This window comes from Staurois parvus, unplaced genomic scaffold, assembly GCF_062004578.1.
Source record: "Staurois parvus isolate SC_StPar_1 unplaced genomic scaffold, SC_StPar_1.0 ptg001079l, whole genome shotgun sequence".
Lineage (NCBI taxonomy): Eukaryota > Metazoa > Chordata > Amphibia > Anura > Ranidae > Staurois > Staurois parvus.
Window position 1 is genome coordinate 6,060 of NW_028318875.1, and position 18,272 is coordinate 24,331.

An 18,272-nucleotide genomic window follows, 5' to 3' on the forward strand; every position below is an offset into this window, starting at 1 on the left:
TACGCTGCTGAGTAGGGATGAGCTCAGGCTGGTCTGAAGTCAGAACCAGGGGCGGACTGACCATTTGGAAACTCGGGCACTGCCCGAGGGCCGGGGTCATTAGGGGGCCCCATGAGATGCCCCTGGTACCTTTTTCATAGGCTTTTTTGAGTTTGGGCAAGGACACAGGGGCCCCATGATCCCCTATTGCCCGGGGGCCCCATGAGTTGTCAGTCCGCCCCTGGTCAGAACCCATCTGAGGTATCCTGCCGGGAAGTTGTCAAAGCGGCAAACCAATCATAGGTGGTGATGGCATTCCCCATCCCTCACATGGGTGGGTGCAGCGGTAGTAGATACTCAAGTCCAGTCGCTAGAAATAGAACTGTATTGAAGTTAAAGTTTGGTAATTCACAAGCCTGGCAGGGGAGCACCCGACCGGGAACACTCACAGGCTGAAGTAACGGTAAGCATTAGCAGTCTCTGGTGTGCTGACAGCGTTTGTCTCGGAGGGGTGGACTGAGGCCTGGCCGGTCCAAACCCAAGTGGGGAGGCTTCCAGGAAGAATGGCATATCCCTGCACTTTCCCTATGCCTCTGGAACCTTTCTCTATGCACTGTCCTTGACAGATGGGTGACCTGTCCCTACTCTATCCACATACAAGATGCACGCCAAGCCTGGGAACCAGGGTCTTAAATAGACTCTGCCTGACCTAAGATGGACACCAGAGTCACATGGGCCATCAGCATCCAATCGGATAGTTGCTCTAGTGGCCCAGAAAACCATAGAGGAACCGTGTTTCTCCTGAGTTCCTCTTCCTCTGCCATGCCACTGCAGTTGAGCACCACCTGCAGTGGAGAAACATGCAGCCACATTTATATGTGTACCTGCGGGTCAGGGAATGCCTCTGCCACTTATGATTGGCTGTTCACTTTGACAACTTCCCGGCAGGATAGCTAAGGTGGGTTCAGACTCATGCCCCTCCCCGTAGGAAAGTTTGCTTTGAGTTCATTTACCTTGATTTAGGTGACTTTTTTAAGTTCCTCATTCTTCTTACAAAAAAGGGGTGCCTGTTCCAGAACCGGCATAGTTGGAGTGTTGGGAGTTGCAGGCATGGTTTTCAGAGCACAAAGGAATGATAAAGGATGCTGGGTGTCAAAATCAGTAGCTATGAGGTGACAATGGGGGTCAAATGTGCACAGGGACGATGGTGAAGGAGGTTATAGTTGTGGAGGAAGGGGGTTTGGTGGCCACACCACATTAATGGGGGGGGGCCCTTTGTGCAATCGTGGGGTGGGAGATGAGTCTGAGGGTCGGGTGGTGGTAGTGGTGGGGATACAGACATGTTGGTGAGAGTTGGGGGGCTCATGCTTTCTGCAGGCTTTCGTTGAAAGAACAGCAGATGGTTTTAGGGGTGATGCAGATGGGGGGGCCTATAGGTGTGGTGTTGAGAACACAGGGGTGGGGTGAAGGATTGGGATCAGTTGGGTAGGAAATGGCATCCAGGAACATTGGTGTTGGGTTTGCAAGAAGTGTGGTGAGAGCAGGGAGTGGTGGAACGGGGTCTAGGCATGGTGAGGGAAGATGGGCCTGCAGGTGCAATATTTAGAATGCAGGGGTAGGTTGGTGTATCCAAGTCAGTTTAGGCACTTTAGTGTTGGTAATGAAGTTGAGGTGGTAAGAGCACGGAGTGTAGGCATGGTGGGGGAAGAGCAACCTGCAGGTCCTGTGTTTAGAATGCAGGGGAGGGATGGTGTATCGGGGCCAGCTGGATGGGCTTGAAGATACATTGATGTTGGTAATGCAGGTGTGGTGGTGAGAGCAAGGAAGCAGTTTGCAGGCACCATAGTGTGACCCAGGGGCGGACTGACCATTTGGAAACTCGGACACTGCCCGAGGGCCCGGGGTCAGTAGGGGGCCCCATGAGATGCCCCTGGTACCTTTTTCAAAGGCTTTTTTGTTTGGGCAAGGACACAGGGGCCCCATGATCCCCTATTGCCCGGGGGCCCCTGAGTTGTCAGTCCGCCCCTGGTGTGACCATAGGGGGGCTGGTACAATGTCTTGGTGAGAGCTGGGTAGGAAGCATGCAGGTGCACAGGCACAGTGGTGGGAGAGGAGCATGGTGTAGGTAAGATCTGTCGGTGGTGAGAGAAGGTGGGGTGCAGGCATGGTGGGGGGTGAGAGACGGGGAGTGCAGGCACATTGGGTGCTAAGAGAAGTGAGGCTTCGGGCATGATAGCTGGCAACAAAAGGGGACCTGAAGTTGTGACTGGTACTGAGAAAAGGGGGACTGTATGCATGATGGGTACTAAGAAACGGGAGGGTGCTGAGAAAAAGGAGGTCGAAGGTGCTGTGGGCACTAAGAGAAGACGGGCTGCAAGATCAATGGGTGGGTGGCTGTAGGTACAAGGGGTACTGAGAAAAGGAAAGCTGCAGGCACAGTGGGTGCTGGGAAAGTGGAGGTTGCAGGAATGGTGGGTGCAGAGAGATAGTGGGGTTAAAAGCACTTTGAGTGCTGAGAGATAGGGAAGGCATGCAAGTACGATCAGTGATGATATGGGGGTGCAGGCACATAGATGGTGAAGAAAAGGGGGTTACAATTGGGTAGTAAGAAAAAAAATTGGGTGAATGCATGATGGGTGGTAGGGGAATGGAGGATGCAGATGCAGTGGGTCCTAAGAAGGGTGGGTGCTGGGGTGGAGGGTCATGAGAGAAGAGAGTGTAGGTGCAGTGGGTGCTAAGACAAAGGAGGGTCCAGGTACAGTGGTTGGGAAAAGAACGCCATGCAGGTGTGTGTGTGTTGGGGGGGGGGGTTGCAAAAAAAAGGGGGTGCAGGTGGGTTCTGAGAGAAGGGGGGTGCAGGTGAGGCAGGTGTTGAGAGAACGGAGTTTGCACATGTGCTGGTTGCTACAAGAAGGGGGTGAAGGTGCATTTGGTGCTGAGGCAAGGGAGGGTGCAGCTGCAGTGGGTGCTAATAGAGGGGGGGTTGCAGGCACAATTTTTTGCATGGTGTGTCCCAAGAAAATGGGGTGCAGTGTTCTTGAGGGGTTATATAGGAGTGGTGGGTTTGAGAGAAAGGGAGCTGCAGGCATGTTGGGTGGTGAGATCTGGTGAAGGGGTGGGGGAGGGGGTTGCAGGAACAGTGTGGTGGGATGGCTTGCTGAAAGTGCAGGAGCGAGGCTTGGTTGATAGTGGTTGGGTGTTGTACACATAAAAAATTGGGGAAACACGAATGTTACTCCACAGAACTTTAAAGGTACACCATGAGGGTGGCCAAAATGATGATAAAAGTATATAGTTTATTACATCACATTAAAAAGACATTTAGGATCTTAAAGGATCCACAAACATAATGTCATATAAAGGATATAAACAGCGTCCCATCATTGGGACAGAGGCCCCGCGCAGTATACTAATCACATAGCTCTCAGATTTTAGCATCTCGGGATATGTAGCAGGGCCTCCTTCCCATATTCACCCTCAATAGGTTTTGCGGCCACGCTGCTTCCTCAGGATGGAGGAGAAGGGTCGCTGTTGGGTGTGCCCTATCCTAACAAGTAAGAAGATCCTCATCACAGTCAGCAGGTACAAATCCACATGTCCATGGATGCCAAAGAGGGATGTGTTCATTTTGTCACTGAGTGAAGCTTCTATTTCATCTTGTGAAAGGACTGAGTTGAGCCTAGATTTGGTTTTCCCCAGAAAGGTTGGGTGTAACGGAACCGACCCAGTCTGCGCTTGGTACGTCCGTTATAATACCGCTTCCCCGTCCGAACACCGACCACAGACACCACAGCAGACCATACAAGACTAGACGACACCAGTCTTGAAGTAAACCAGGAAACAGACTTCTTTATTTTAACACAGATACAAGATATATACATTCAAGGGAACAACCCCCCCTCCCTGCATAATGACACAGGGTGGGGCAATCTACCTTTAGTAACAAGAGACACCAACAGACAGTCCCATCAGGAGGGAGGGCTGCTGGAAGCACCCCCCACCAAGCCAATACACATAAACTCATACATCCCATAATAGTTTGCTCCCAAGCAAGACACACAATAGAACAATGAGATGCAACCACATGGCATTAAACAATCAAAAAAACCCCACCCCAATATTAGGACAGATCACCCTGTACCCCTAACAGGCACAGGGTGACTTACACATAAGAGGGATATGGGGAGCTGAGACAGGGGTCTCCCCACCTCTCCAAAGTGAGCTGTGTTCCATGGGCCCCCCTCCCGTCACATTGGGTGACTTCCAGGCTTTGGCAGTGGTTCGTTTTGCCGCCGCAAGGACGTATGGGATCAGTTTGAAACTGCATTTGGAAATATCAAGGGGTCTGAGATTTAGAACGGTGTGGTGGCCAAAAATGGAACAGGGGAGTCCATCAGCTGCATCAGATGTGGAAAACATCTCTCCCGAACTTTGGAGGTATCCCAGACACAGGACCACCTACACGTTGCAAGACAAGCACAGTCAAGCACTAATGTCTCTTAAAACTGCATGACCAGGGGACTAAAGATGGCTTGTTCTAGTCCCCCCTGACCATTACCTACCCCCTTTTACCCACACAGACAACAAAACTGGAGTTAATGGCCCAAACGGCCTTTTATTACAACCATAAATAAATAACATTTAAATAACTTTCAAGGTCCCAATAGGCATCAAGAAAGAGAATACCTGCGTCCTGCTTAACTAGGCCTCCAACCGCAACACCACCGACTAGGAGACAACCACCGTAGATACAACTGAAAGCCGTACTGCAGACGGGTCCCTACAAAGTACCTTTCTTGTGCCCACAGTAACCTACGAGGACCTTGCATCCCGAAGGCTGCCCTCCCAGCACCAACTGGCGCAACCACCACCAAGAACAAACCATAAAACAACGGTGCTAAATGCACAGGTTATGACTTGGTGTAGGGAAAGAGGATTCAGGTTGTCATGATCCTCTGGACCCCCTTATCTCCCACATCATCTACGCCCTTGTATGGCGCTAAATACATGGGTTATGACTTGGTGTAGGGAAAGAGGATTCAGGTTGTCATGATCCTCTGGACCCCCTTATCTCCCACATCATCTATGCCCTTGTATGGCGCTAAATACATGGGTTATGACTTGGTGTAGGGAAAGAGGATTCAGGTTGTCATGATCACAGTGCTGGGCTTTCCTTGTGGTATAACCTATATGCAAAATTTAGGGTTCGAACCATATGATTGCAGAGCTCCCTCTTGACAAAGCTCACTCCTTCTTGCTCTGCATCTGACAGTTGCCGGGCTGGCCAATTCTGTCATTAGCACCATACTGCTACACTGCAGACTTTCTGGGGGGGGGGAGGGTTTGGACCCCCTTATCCTCCACCTTATCTATGCCCCTGTATGGAGCTAAATGCATGGGTTATTACTTGGTGTAGGGAAAGAGGATTCAGGTTGTCATGATCATGATGCTGTACTTTCCTTGTGGTATAGTCAATATGCAGAATTTATAGTTTGAACCATATGATTGCAGAGCTCCATCTTGACAAAGCTCACTCCTTCTTTCTCTGCATCTGACAGTTGCTGGGCTGGCCAATTCTGTCATTAGCACCATACAGCTACACTGCAGACTTTCTGGGGGGTTTTGGACCCCCCTTATCCCCCACCTTATCTATGCCCCTGTAGGAAGCTAAATGCACTGGTTATGACTTGGTGTAGGGAAAGAGGATTCAGGTTGTCATGATCAACTGGACCCCCTTATCCCCCACCTTATCTATGCCCCTGTAGGAAGCTAAATGCACAGGTTATGACTTGGTGTAGGGAAAAAGGATTCAGGTTGTCATGATCACAAAGCTGGGCTTTCCTTGTGGGATAACGTATATGCAAAATTTATGGTTTGAACCATAGGATTCCAGAGCTCCATCTTGACAAAGCGTACTCCTTCTTGCTCTTCATCTGACAGTTGCCGGGTTGGCCGATTCTGTCATTAGCACCATACAGCTACACTGCAGACTTTCTGGGGGGTTTTGGACCCCCTTATCCCCCACATTATCTACGCCCCTGTAGGAAGCTAAATGCACAGGTTATGACTTGGTGTAGGGAAAAAGGATTCAGGTTGTCATGATCACAAAGCTGGACTTCCTTGTGGTATAACCTATATGCAAAATGTATGGTTTGAACCATATGATTGCAGAGCTCCCTCTTGACAAAGCTCACTCCTTCTTGCTCTGCATTTGACAGTTGCCCAGCTGGAAAAGTCTGAATTTTTAGCATTAACACCATAAGACTACATCTCAGACTTTCTGGGGGGTTTTGGACCCCCTTATCTCCCACTTAATCTACGCCCCTGTAGGGGACTTGGTGTTGGGAAGAGGATTCAGGTTGTCATGATCACAGGTAGAACACGCCCAATTAAAAAAATTTAAAAAAACAAATTTTGCCATAAATGTCGGCCAAAATGTCTCCTGCTAAAAAAATCCCAATGCGTGGAAATGAATTGGTTTACATGAAAGTTATAGCATCTACAAATGGCGAGATAGATACTGGGATTTATTTTTGTTTGTTCTAGTAATGGCGGCGATCAGTGACTGGTGGTTGGGGGTCTGGGGGGGGGGGGGGCTTTTCAGAATCTGGAAGCAACCTTTAACCCCTCGCCTTCCAGAGGATTTCCCCCCCTTCCTGACCAGGCCATTATTTGTGATATGGCACTGCGTTACTTTCACTGACAATTGTGCGGTCATGCAACACTGCACCCAAATGAAATTGACGTCCTTTTTTTCCCACGAATGGAGCTTTCTTTCGGCGGCATTTGATCACCTGTGCGTTTTTTATTTTTGGCGCTATAAACAAAAAAAGCTGACAATTTGGGGGGAAAAAAACAATATTTTTGACTTTTTGCTATTAAACATGTCCAGTAAAAAAACTTAAAAAATCAAATTTTGTCATAAATTTCGGCCAAAATGTATTCTGCTCCGTGTCTTGGCTGAAAAAAATTAAACACATCCCCAGTGGCACCAATACAGTGATCAGTGCTAATATAAAGCCCTAACACTGTACTAATGGCACTGGGCAGGATCGGGTTAACATGAGGGGCGATCAAAAGGTTAACTCTGTGCTGTTTCACTGTACGCATACTGCTACGCAGAGCCACACAAAGCAGTGTGCAGGAGTTTACAGGGGCGAGAGATCTGTATTGTTCAGACACAGGTCTCTCCCCCATCGGTAATACTCGGCGATCGCCAGGACCCGGTGACTGACAGCCGCCGCCGCGAATGGTGGAGCTATATATACAGTTGCAAGAAAAAGTATGTGAACCCCTTGGGATTACGTGGAGTTTTGCATGAATTGGGCATAAAATGTGCTCTGAACGTCATCTAAGTCACAACAATAGAAGAACACAGTCTGTTGAACATAATACTACACAAACATTAGATGTTGCCATGGTTTAATTGCACATAACATGTAAACATTCACAGTGCAGGGAGGAAAACGTATGTGAACCTTTGGACTTAATAACTGGTTGACCCTCCTTTGGCAGCAATAACCTCAACCAAACGTTTCCTGTAGTTGCAGATCAGACCTGCACAACGATCTGGAGTAATTTTAGACCACTCCTCTTCACAAAACTGTTTCAGTGTAGCAATATTCTTGGGATGTCTGGTGTGAATTTCTCTCTTAATGTCATGCCACAGCATTTCAATCGGGTTGAGGTCAGGACCCTAACTGGGCCACTCCAGAAGGCGTATTCTGTGCTGTTGCAGCCATTGTTTTGTTGAATTACTTGTATGCTTTGGGTCATTGTCCTGTTGCATCACCCATCCTCTGCGGAGCTTCAGTTGGAAGACAGATGGTCGTACGTTTTCCTGCAAAATGTCTTGATAAACTCTGGAATTCATTTTCCTATCGATGACAACAATCTGTCCAGGCCCTGAGGCAGCAAAGCAGCCCCAAACCATGATGCTCCCTCCGCCATGTTTTACAGTGGGGATGAAGTTTTGATGTTGGTGTGCTGTGCCTTTTTTTCTCCACACATAGTGTTGTGTGTTCTTCCCAAACAACTCAATCTTGGTTTCATCTGTCCACAGTATATTTTGCCAGTAGTGCTGTGGAACATCCAGGTGCTCTTTTGCAAACTTCAAACGTGCTGCAATATTCTTTATGGACAGCAATGGCTTCCTCCGTGGTGTCCTCCCATGTACTCCATTCTTGTTTAATGTTTTCCTTATTGTAGATGTGTCAACAAAAATGTTAGCATGTGCCAGAGATTTCTGTAGGTCTTTAGCTGACACTCTGGGATTCTTCTTTACCTCATGCAGCATTCTGCGCTGTGCTCTTGCAGTCATTTTTACAGGACGACCACGCCTAGGGAGAGTAGCAACAGTGCTAAACTTTCTCCATTTGTAGACAGTCTGTCTTACCGTGGACACATTAACATCAAGGCTTTTGGAGATACATTTGTAACCCTTTCCAGCTTCATGCAAGTCAACAATTCTTGATCGTAGGTCTTCTGAGAGCTCTTTTCTGCGAGGCATGGTTCACATCAGACAGTGCTTCTTGAAACCAGTAAACCCAAAACAGGTGTGTTTTTTAAGGGCAGGACAGCTGTCAGCAACACATCCCATATCATCACACTGATTGGAGTCAAGGTTGGCTCACTCCTGGCTCCAATTAGCTCTGGGAGAAGTCATTAAGCTAGGGGCTCACATACTTTTTCCTCCCTGCACTGTGAATGTTTACATGTTATGTGCAATTAAACCATGGCAACATCTAATGTTTGTGTAGTATTATGTTCAGCAGACTGTGTTCTTCTATTGTGACTTAGATGACGTTCAGAGCACATTTTATGCCCAAATCATGCAAAACTCCACGTAATCCCAAGGGGTTCACATACTTTTTGCAACTGTATGTGATTTTGCACGCCGTGCTGGCCTGTAGTATTTCTGCTATAGGGTGTTAAAGAATCAAAATGACTGTTGATATATTTCCATATTTATTCTGTAAAACGATGCAATGTAACATCGTAAAAGGTAATATACCGCTTTCAGCCAGCAGATGGAGCAATGGTTGAACTAGGTAGTCTTGCTGTGTAATCTGATCTCCCTGGCCGTTCATCTACAAGCAATATCAATGTCATCTGTCGCCGCCATGTCTTCCCTCGTGGCTTCTGCTGAAGTGTTGGGGAGAACAGACTACACGTCATGCGCTCTCTTCCACTCGTGATTTCCTACATTATAAAGATCAGAAGAACGTGTGTTTTCTGAGGCGTATACCAAGGTGTCCTTCTTCCCAGCGTGATGTACGGCAAAACATGATTCATAGAGAAGACATTTCCCGCACTTGAGACACTAACTTCCCCTTGGGGGTCACGTGGGATTTGTAATGATTGAAAAGGTGAGTCTTCTGTGTGAAACATTTCCCGCACTCATGACAGGAATACGGCTTCTCCCCCGTGTGAATTCTCATATGTCTTTCGAGGTCTGCTTTCCAGAGAAAACTTTTCCCGCACTCTGAGCAGGAATGCGGTTTTTCGCCCCTGTGGTATTTCAGGTGCACGGCCAGATTGGATTTGCGTAAGAAACATTTCCCACACTCGGGACAGGAGTACGGCTTCTCCCCCGTGTGGGACCTCTGATGAATAGTGAGATCGATTTTATAAACGAAACACTTCTCACACTCGGAGCAAGAAAACGGCTTCTCCTTCGTGTGGCATCTTTGATGGGCAGAAAAATTGGACTTGCGCGAAAAACCTTTCCCGCACTCAGAACAGGAATACGGCTTCTCCCCTGTGTGAGACATCCAATGTGTGACCAGCTGTGATTTATGAAGAAAACCTTTCCCGCACTCGGGACAGGAATGCAGAGCTTCACCCGTGTGCAATCTCTGATGCGCGGACAAAATGGATTTCTGAGGAAAACATTTCCCGCACTCCGGACAAGAATGTAGCTCCTCCCCCGTGTGCAGTCTCTGATGTGCAGAAAGATTGGACTTCCGTGAAAAACATTTCCCGCATTCAGGACAGGGATATGGCTTTTCACCCTTGTGAGACCCCTGATGTCTGAGCAGTGCAGATTTATGAAGAAAAAATTTCCTGCACTCAGGACAGGAATGAAGATTCTCCCCACTGTGGTATCTCTGATGTAGAGAAAGACTTAATTCACAGCCAAAGCTTTCCCTGCATTCAGGACAGGGAAATTTCTTCTCCCCCTGAATCCCGGCCCCATTCCCCACAGTACGAGGTTGCTCAGAGTCCGAGGGATTCCATGGTCTCTCCACACTGGGAAGTCCACCATTCATAGTGGAGCTCATTGTCTTTTCCCATATACAATCCTCATCTTCTAATTTAGAACCTAGCGATGAAGTGAGATGGTTCTTTGAGGATTTCATGAGGGTGTGTCCTAGAAAAATATAAAAAAAACATTACTGAGGGGATTCATTCACCTAAACCAGAGCTCAACTCTTTGAGCACACATAGATGTAAGCCATCTTGTTCAGATGCTTTGAGGACACAAGGGTGTAAGTCATCTGGTCCAGATGCTTTATTCACCTTTAACAGAGCTCAACTCTTTGAGGACACAAGAGTGTAAGTCATCTGGTCCAGGTGCTTTATTCACCTTTACTAGAACTCAACTCTTTGAGGACACATGGGTGTAAGCCATCTGGTGCAGGCGTTCTATTCACCTTTTACAGGGCTCAACTCTTTGAGGACACATGGGTGCAAGCGGTCTTGTCCAGGTGCTTATTTACCTTTAACAGAGCTCAACTCTTTGAGGACACATGGGTGTAAGCCATCTTGTTCAGATGCTTTTTTCACCTTTAACAGAGCTCAACTCTTTGAGGACACATGGGTGTAAGCAGTCTGGTCCAGATGCTTTTTTCACCTTTAACAGAGCTCAACTCTTTGAGGACACATGGGTGTAAGCAGTCTGGTCCAGATGCTTTTTTCACCTTTAACAGAGCTCAACTCTTTGAGGACACATGGGTGTAACCCTTCTGGTTCAGGTGCTTTATTCACCTTTAAGAGCTCAACTCTTTGAGGACACAATAGTGTAAGCCATCTGGTCCAGATGCTTTTTTCACCTTTAACAGAGCTCAACTCCTTGAGGACACATGGGTGTAAGCCATCTTGTTCAGATGCTTCGAGGACACATGGGTGTAAGTCATCTGGTCCAGATGTTTTTTTCACCTTTAATAGAGCTCAACTCTTTGAGGACACATGGGTGTAAGTCATCTTGGTCAGATGCTATGATGACATAAGGGTGTAAGTCATCTGGTCCAGATGCTTTATTCACCTTTAACAGAGCTCAACTCTTTGAGGACACATGGGTGTAAGCCGTCTGGTTCAGGTGCTTTATTCACCTTAGACAGGGCTCAACCTTTTTAGGACACATGGATGTAAGTCATCTTGTTCAGATGCTTTGAGGACACATGGGTGTAAGTCATCTGGTCCAGATGCTTTATTCACCTTTAACAGAGCTCAACTCCTTGAGGACACATGGCTGTAAGCCATCTGGTCCAGGTGCTTATTCACCTTTTAAAGAGCTCAACCTTTTGAGGACACATAGGTGTAAGCCTTCTGGTTCAGGTGCTTTTTTCACCTTTAACAGAGCTCAACTCTTTGAGGACACATGGGTGTAAGCCAACTGGTTCAGGTGTTAATTCACCTTTTACAGGGCTCAACTCTTTGAGGATACATGGGTCTAAGCCAACTGGTCCAGGTGCTTATTCACCTTTAACAGAGCTCAACTCTTTGAGGACACATGGGTGTAAGCCATCTTGTTCAGATGCTTTGAGGACACATGAGTGTAAGTCATCTGGTATAGATGCTTTATTCACCTTTAACAGAGCTCAACTCCTTGAGGACACATGGCTGTAAGCCATCTGGTCCAGGTGCTTATTCACCTTTTAAAGAGCTCAACCTTTTGAGGACACATAGGTGTAAGCCTTCTGGTTCAGGTGCTTTTTTCACCTTTAACAGAGCTCAACTCTTTGAGGACACATGGGTGTAAGCCAACTGGTTCAGGTGTTAATTCACCTTTTACAGGGCTCAACTCTTTGAGGATACCTGGGTCTAAGCCAACTGGTCCAGGTGCTTATTCACCTTTAACAGAGCTCAACTCTTTGAGGACACATGGGTGTAAGCCATCTTGTTCAGATGCTTTGAGGACACATGAGTGTAAGTCATCTGGTATAGATGCTTTTTTCACCTTTAACAGAGCTCAACTCTTTGAAGACACATGGGTGTAAGTCATCTTGTTCAGATGCTTTGAGGACACATGGGTGTAAGTCATCTGGTCCAGATGCTTTTTTACCTTTAACAGAGCTCAACTCTTTGAGGACACATGGATGTATGTCATCTTGCTCAGATGTTTTGAGGACACATGGGTGTAAGTCACCTGGTCCAGATGCTTTATTCACCTTTAACAGAGCTCAACTCTTTGAGGACACAAGAGTGTAAGTCATCTGGTCCAGGTGCTTTATTCACCTTTACTAGAACTCAACTCTTTGAGCATACATGGGTGTAAGCCATCTGATCCAGATGCTTTATTAGCCTTTAACAGAGCTCAACTGTTTCAGGAAACATGTACCGAAGAATATATTATGGTTTACCTGTGCTGATCTCCATCTCTTTGAATGTCCTCCTCATTCCAGCCTCCTCCATAGACTGCTGATCATCCCTAACATACGGTTCTTCTACTTCACCCTCAACTTTTATGATAATCAGATCTTCACCCTAAACCAACAGAATGGCAGAAAATAACAACTGTAACATAGAAGGATTTATGATGTGAGATCACATAGAACATCTCATCTTGTAGAGTCCACAGATCGTCTCCACATGTCAGAGGGTTCCATCACTTTATGTTCCCGACCCTCAACTCCACCTACCTGATGATGGTGAGGGATGGTGTGACCTTCCTGTGTGGAATCCTGGGAATACAGAGGATGGGGACATCTCTCTGGTGGGTTTCTGTTACTTGATGGCTCCATCATGATGTCTTTGTGTCCTTCAGAATGCTCCTTCATCAAACAATACTCCTCATCCTCCTCTTTATTCTCTTCTTTAATAACAATGTTATAATCCCTGAGGTTTCTACCCTAAGCGTAAAATTCAGCTTTAATTAATTTAAACAAACAAGCTTGTATATACAGTAAATCATAACGATTGTTCCTCATCTACCTGATGATGGTGAGAGATGGTGTGACCTTCCTGTGTGGAATCCCGGGAATACAGAGGACGGGGACATCTCTCTGGTGGGTTCCCATGACTGGATCCATCTACCTGATGATGGTGAGAGATGGTGTGACCTTCCTGTGTGGAATCCCAGGAATACAGAGGACAGGGACATCTCTCTGGTGGGTTCCCATGACTGGATCCATCTGTAGGAAACACACACACTGACTGATCCATTGTTTCTATGTGTTTATCAGATGATGGAGGATCTAGGTGGACCCTCCGTACTGCTCTCTCCTTTCCAATAAAGTCTCCTCTTACCCGGTGATGTGAGGGGCGGCTGATTGTCCATCATGACGTCCTTGTAGAGGTCCTTGTGTCCTTCTAAATACTCCCACTCCTCCATGGAGAAATAGACAGTGACATCCTGACACCTTATAGGAACCTGACACACACAATGATACAGTCACCATCCAGACACATCCCTTGTCTTTTACTGGAGAATGTCCCAGAATTCCCGGCACCGCTCACCTCTCCTGTCAGCAGCTTCATCATCTTCTTGGTGACTTCTAGAATCTTCTGCATGTTGTGTCTCTTGAGTTTCATGGAGTTTGGTGGAGGCACTGTGACGGTCACCTGGTTGGAAAATTTCACAGGAGGAGAATTCTATAATGAAAGAAGATCAGTATAATGAGATCCTCCCAGAATCCTCCTCACCTCTCCGGTCAGGTCTGTGTTTTAATAATAGAGATGAGAGTAATGTCATGTGACCTCCCAGAATCCTCCTCACCTCTCCGGTCAGGTCTGTGTTTTATTAATAGAGATCGGAGTGATGTCATGTGACCTCCCAGAATCCTCCTCACCTCCCCGGTCAGGTCTGTGTTTTATTAATAGAGATAGGAGTGATGTCATGTGACCTCCCAGAATCCTCCTCACCACTCTGGTCAGGTCCGTGTTTTATTAACCTCCTCGGCGGTCTGATTATTTCCGATTTTTTGTGCTGAAAGCGGTACCATTTTTTTGCATGGAAATATGTAGTTTTTTATTGTAGGCTGTAATTTTTAGGAATAACTCACTGAAATCTGTACGAACAAGAGTCTAGTAAACATCCCGGGTAGGATAAAATTTGAAACACAAAATCATAAATTATAATTTAATAAATAATCATAAAAAATAATAATATAATAATAATAAATGTAATTCAATAATATAATCAAACCAAAAACACTGAAATTTGAAATACAGAGGCAAATTCGCACATCGCTGAGCAAAGTCGCAAAATCTCAGTGTCTGATGACGAATTTCCCCTCGAATCATTATCACTCAATTTTGCAAGTGGTTCTGATTTACTATCGCTGTTCTCTAGCTGGTCTAAAACCGCTTTTGACGTAAAGGGACGCTTTTTGGACGCCATGGACTTTTCTAAGTTTCCAGGCAGAAAGAACAGACAAAATGCAGGCAGAGCACAGGACAAAGCAATAGGGACAAAATGTATGTGAAATGCATTGAATGTGAACAGCAATGTTTTACTATGTAATAGTCATTTTTTTAAAAATGAAATTTTTAAAAAATTTCAAATTTGCCACCGGTTCTGGTGCCTGTACGTCCCAACGTCACAGGGACCGGAACACGGAAGCCGGATGCCGGCATCGGCCCGGAGGAGATTGTCGGGGATGCTGCAGGGGACACATCATGGGAGCGAAGGACAAGGTAAGTGCTACAGGGACTCCCTGAGCAACGCCGCATGGTAAGCCCGAGTGTAGCTCGGGGTTACCGCTCTTGGTACTCAAATTTTATCTCGAGCTACACTCGGGAATACCGCTAAGGAGGTTAATAGAGATGAGAGTGATGTCATGTGACCTCCCAGAATCCTCCTTACCTCTCCGGTCTGGTCTGTGTTTTATTAATAGAGATAGGAGTGATGTCATGTGACCTCCCAGAATCCTCCTCACCTCTCCGGTCAGGTCTGTGTTTTATTAATAGAGATAAGAGTGATGTCATGTGACCTCCCAGAATCCTCCTCACCTCTCCGGTCTGGTCTGTGTTTTATTAATAGAGATAGGAGTGATGTCATGTGAGCTCCCAGAATCCTCCTCACCTCTCCGGTCAGGCCTGTGGTTTATTAATAGAGATGAGAGTGATGTCATGTGACCTCCCAGAATTCTCCTCACCTCTCCGGTCAGCAGGTAGATGATCTCCAGGGTGAGGTTTAGTATCCTCTCGGTCATGTGACTCCGGTCCTCCTCCATCCTCATTGATGTGGTCATGTGATCTATGTGGGTTTCTCTGTAGATGAATAATGGAGAATTATCTGAATAGAAACAGAAAAATAAAAGGGAATAACAAAGAAAAAGTACAGAACCAGTCTTTGGTCTTTAGGTTCTTGCAGGGTTTAAAGATTTCAAAGTCTTTGGCATTTCAAGAAATAGGAGTTTTGGATTTTGTTCTTCATTTCGTTGATAGCTCTAGACTGCTGATGCAGCCTCTTTTTTTAAGGGTGCTTAAGGAGGATGTTCACATAAATGACCCGACCAATCGAGAGGTCTAAGGAGTGGCTGAAGGGATCATGCAGCGCCACTCCCTCAGATACAGTTTTCCAAACACATAATGATTTTAAACACTCCAATAGCTCATGTTTTATCCTGCACCATAAAATGACTTCATGAACAAGACCGCCCATAACCTACCTTTGAAATGTGGCTTCCTAAGATGAAGTAATGGACCTCCCAGACTGGGGCATTTTCAGGCCAAGAGAGCCACACTTCGAAGGTGTGATCATCTACCTTCTACATGGTTTTACGATGCCTATAGAAAAGTGTCCACCCTCCACTTAGTGCTGTTAAAGTAGTCATTGACCTTTTACAACCAGATAATTAGGGTCTCTGGTTATTAGTGTTCTGGATTTCTTGGTGTCCTTCCAATGGATTACAAGTGAATTTTGGGAACTGGGAGTTTGAGATTGGGCATTTTCAGATCAAGTGAACCACACATCTGGAGGTGTTACTCCTACATGGTTTTACGATGGCTATATAAAAGTGTCTGTTCTGTTAGGATGGCCATTAACCCTTTACAACCAGCTAATTAAGGTCTCTGCATGTTCTGACTTTGGTTCACTAATGGTTTTCCACCATGTCCGATGAGCCATTCACAAAATACCGGACCATGGAAGGTGTAATGACCATTCTTTGGCAGCCATGTAGAGTCTACTAAGTAGGGTTTATGGTCCCATTGAATGGTTTGGTCATTCAGTTTTGATTATTTTATCCTGCACCATAAAATGACCTCATGAACAAGACCGCCCATGACCTACCTTTGATATGTGGCATACTAAGATGAAGTAATGGACCTCGTAGACTGGGGCATTTTCGGGCCACACTTCCAAGGTGTGATGATCATCATACCTCATACATGGTTTTACGATGCCTATAGAAAAGTATCCATGTCCACCCTCCACTTAGTGCTGCTAAAGTGGCCATTGACCTTTTATGACCAGCTAATTAGGGTCTCTGCTTATCAGTGTTCTGGCTTTCCTGGAGTCCTTTCAATGGATTACAAGTGAATTTTGGGAACTGGGAGTTTGAGATCGGGCATTTTCAGGTCAAGTGAGCCACACATCTGGAGGTGTTACTCCTACATGGTTTTATGATGCCTATAGAAAAGTGTCCCTGTCCACCCTCCACTTAGTGCTGTTAAAGTGGCCATTGACCTTTTACAACCAGATAATTAGGGTCTCTGGTTATCAGTGTTCTGGCTTTCCTGGTGTCCTTCCAATGGATTACAAGTCAATTTTGGGAACTGGGAGTTTGAGATCGGGCATTTTCAGGTCAAGTGAGCCACACATCTGGAGGTGTTACTCCTACATGGTTTCTATGATGGATATATAAAAGTGTCTGTTCTGTTAGGATGGCCATTAACCCTTTACAACCAGCTAATTAAGGTCTCTGCGTGTTCTGACTTTGGTCCACTACTGGTTTTCCACCATGTCCGATGAGCCATTCACAAAATACTGGACCATGGAAGGTGTAATGACCATTCTTTGTCAGCCACGTAGAGTCTACTAAGTAGGGTTTATGGTCCCATTGATTGGTTTGGTCATTCAGTTTTCATTATTTTATCCTGCACCATAAAATGACCTCATGAACAAGACCGCCCATGACCTACCTTTAAAATGTGGCTTCCTAAGATGAAGCAATCGACCTCCCAGACTGGGGCATTTTCAGGCCACACTTCGAAGGTGTGATGATCATCTTACCTCCTACATGGTTTTATGATGCCTATAGAAAAGTGTCCATGTCCACGCTCCACTTAGTGCTGTTAAAGTGGCCATTGACCTTTAACAACCAGCTAATTAGGGTCTCTGCTTATCAGTGTTCTGGCTTTCCAGTTATCCTTCCAATGGATTACAAGTGAATTTTGGGAACTGGGAGTTTGAGATTGGGCATTTTCACGTCAAGTGAGCCACACATCTGGAGGTGTTACTCCTACATGGTTTTACGATGGATATATAAAAGTGTCTGTTCTGCTAGGATGGCCATTAACCCTTTACAACCAGCTAATTAAGGTCTCTGCGTGTTCTGACTTTGGTCCACTAATGGTTTTCCACCATGTCCGATGAGCCATTCACAAAACACTGAACCATGGAAGGTATAATGACCGTTCTTTGACAGCCACGTAGAGTCTACCAAGTATGGTTTATGGTCCCGTTGAATGGTTTGGTTATTCACTTTTGTTTATTTTAGAGAAATGAGGAATACACAGAGAGCAACCCAACTTTTCCCTCCTCCACACTAAGTTCGGGGGTCCTCAGACCTCGATATCTTCCCAACGGGAGGGTTACTGCATGTAAATATAAAATATTACCTTTGCTGCCAGCTCCAGCAATGTCTCCTCTCTGCTTCCTCCAGACTCACCTCTCACCTGGATTTCCCCGTCTATACTTGACTTCACTTCCTGTCAGTTGACCATAGAGATGTTCTGTCTTGGGATACGTAGATTGCCACCTTGTGAAGCTCAGAAGAACTACAGCCCCGAGAAACATAGACTGGGGCGGGTTTTACCATAAGTAGTGCATTCAGTATCTGATGCAGCTGTGCATGGAAGCCAATCGGCTTCTAAATTCAGTTTGTTCTGTTAAGCTTTGACAA

At 46.1% G+C, this 18,272-nt stretch overlaps 1 protein-coding gene across 3 annotated transcripts; it reads right to left on the reverse strand.

Annotated features, from left to right (window-relative positions):
- Window positions 1-8,933: 8,933 nt before the first annotated feature.
- Window positions 8,934-18,031, reverse strand: LOC149440458 (uncharacterized). Of its 3 annotated transcripts, none has more exons than XM_089658549.1 (8): window positions 17,989-18,031; window positions 15,300-15,414; window positions 13,660-13,764; window positions 13,450-13,573; window positions 13,135-13,334; window positions 12,843-13,052; window positions 12,564-12,687; window positions 8,934-10,351 (listed from the first exon to the last, which is right to left on the reverse strand). In XM_089658549.1, the coding sequence occupies exons 2-8, from the start codon at window positions 15,393-15,395 to the stop codon at window positions 9,270-9,272; spliced, it is 1,941 nt and encodes a 646-aa protein (XP_089514675.1). In that variant the 5' UTR covers window positions 15,396-15,414; window positions 17,989-18,031; the 3' UTR covers window positions 8,934-9,269. The 3 variants fall into 3 exon arrangements, with proteins under 3 accessions (XP_089514675.1, XP_089514676.1, XP_089514674.1); XM_089658550.1 differs by having other exon boundaries at window positions 13,135-13,232; window positions 13,660-13,794; XM_089658548.1 differs by having other exon boundaries at window positions 13,660-13,794.
- Between the last annotated feature and the right edge of the window lie 241 nt (window positions 18,032-18,272).

Coding starts and splice junctions, on each gene's coding strand:
- LOC149440458 (XM_089658548.1), bottom strand. CDS start 15,395: ATGACCACATCAATGAGGATGGAGGAGGACCGGAGTCACATGACCGAG. Junction 13,335..13,449: donor GCCGCCCCTCACATCACCGG/GTAAGAGGAGAC, acceptor TGTTTCCTACAG/ATGGATCCAGTCATGGGAAC. Junction 12,688..12,842: donor CCATCCCTCACCATCATCAG/GTAGGTGGAGTT, acceptor CTGTTGGTTTAG/GGTGAAGATCTGATTATCAT.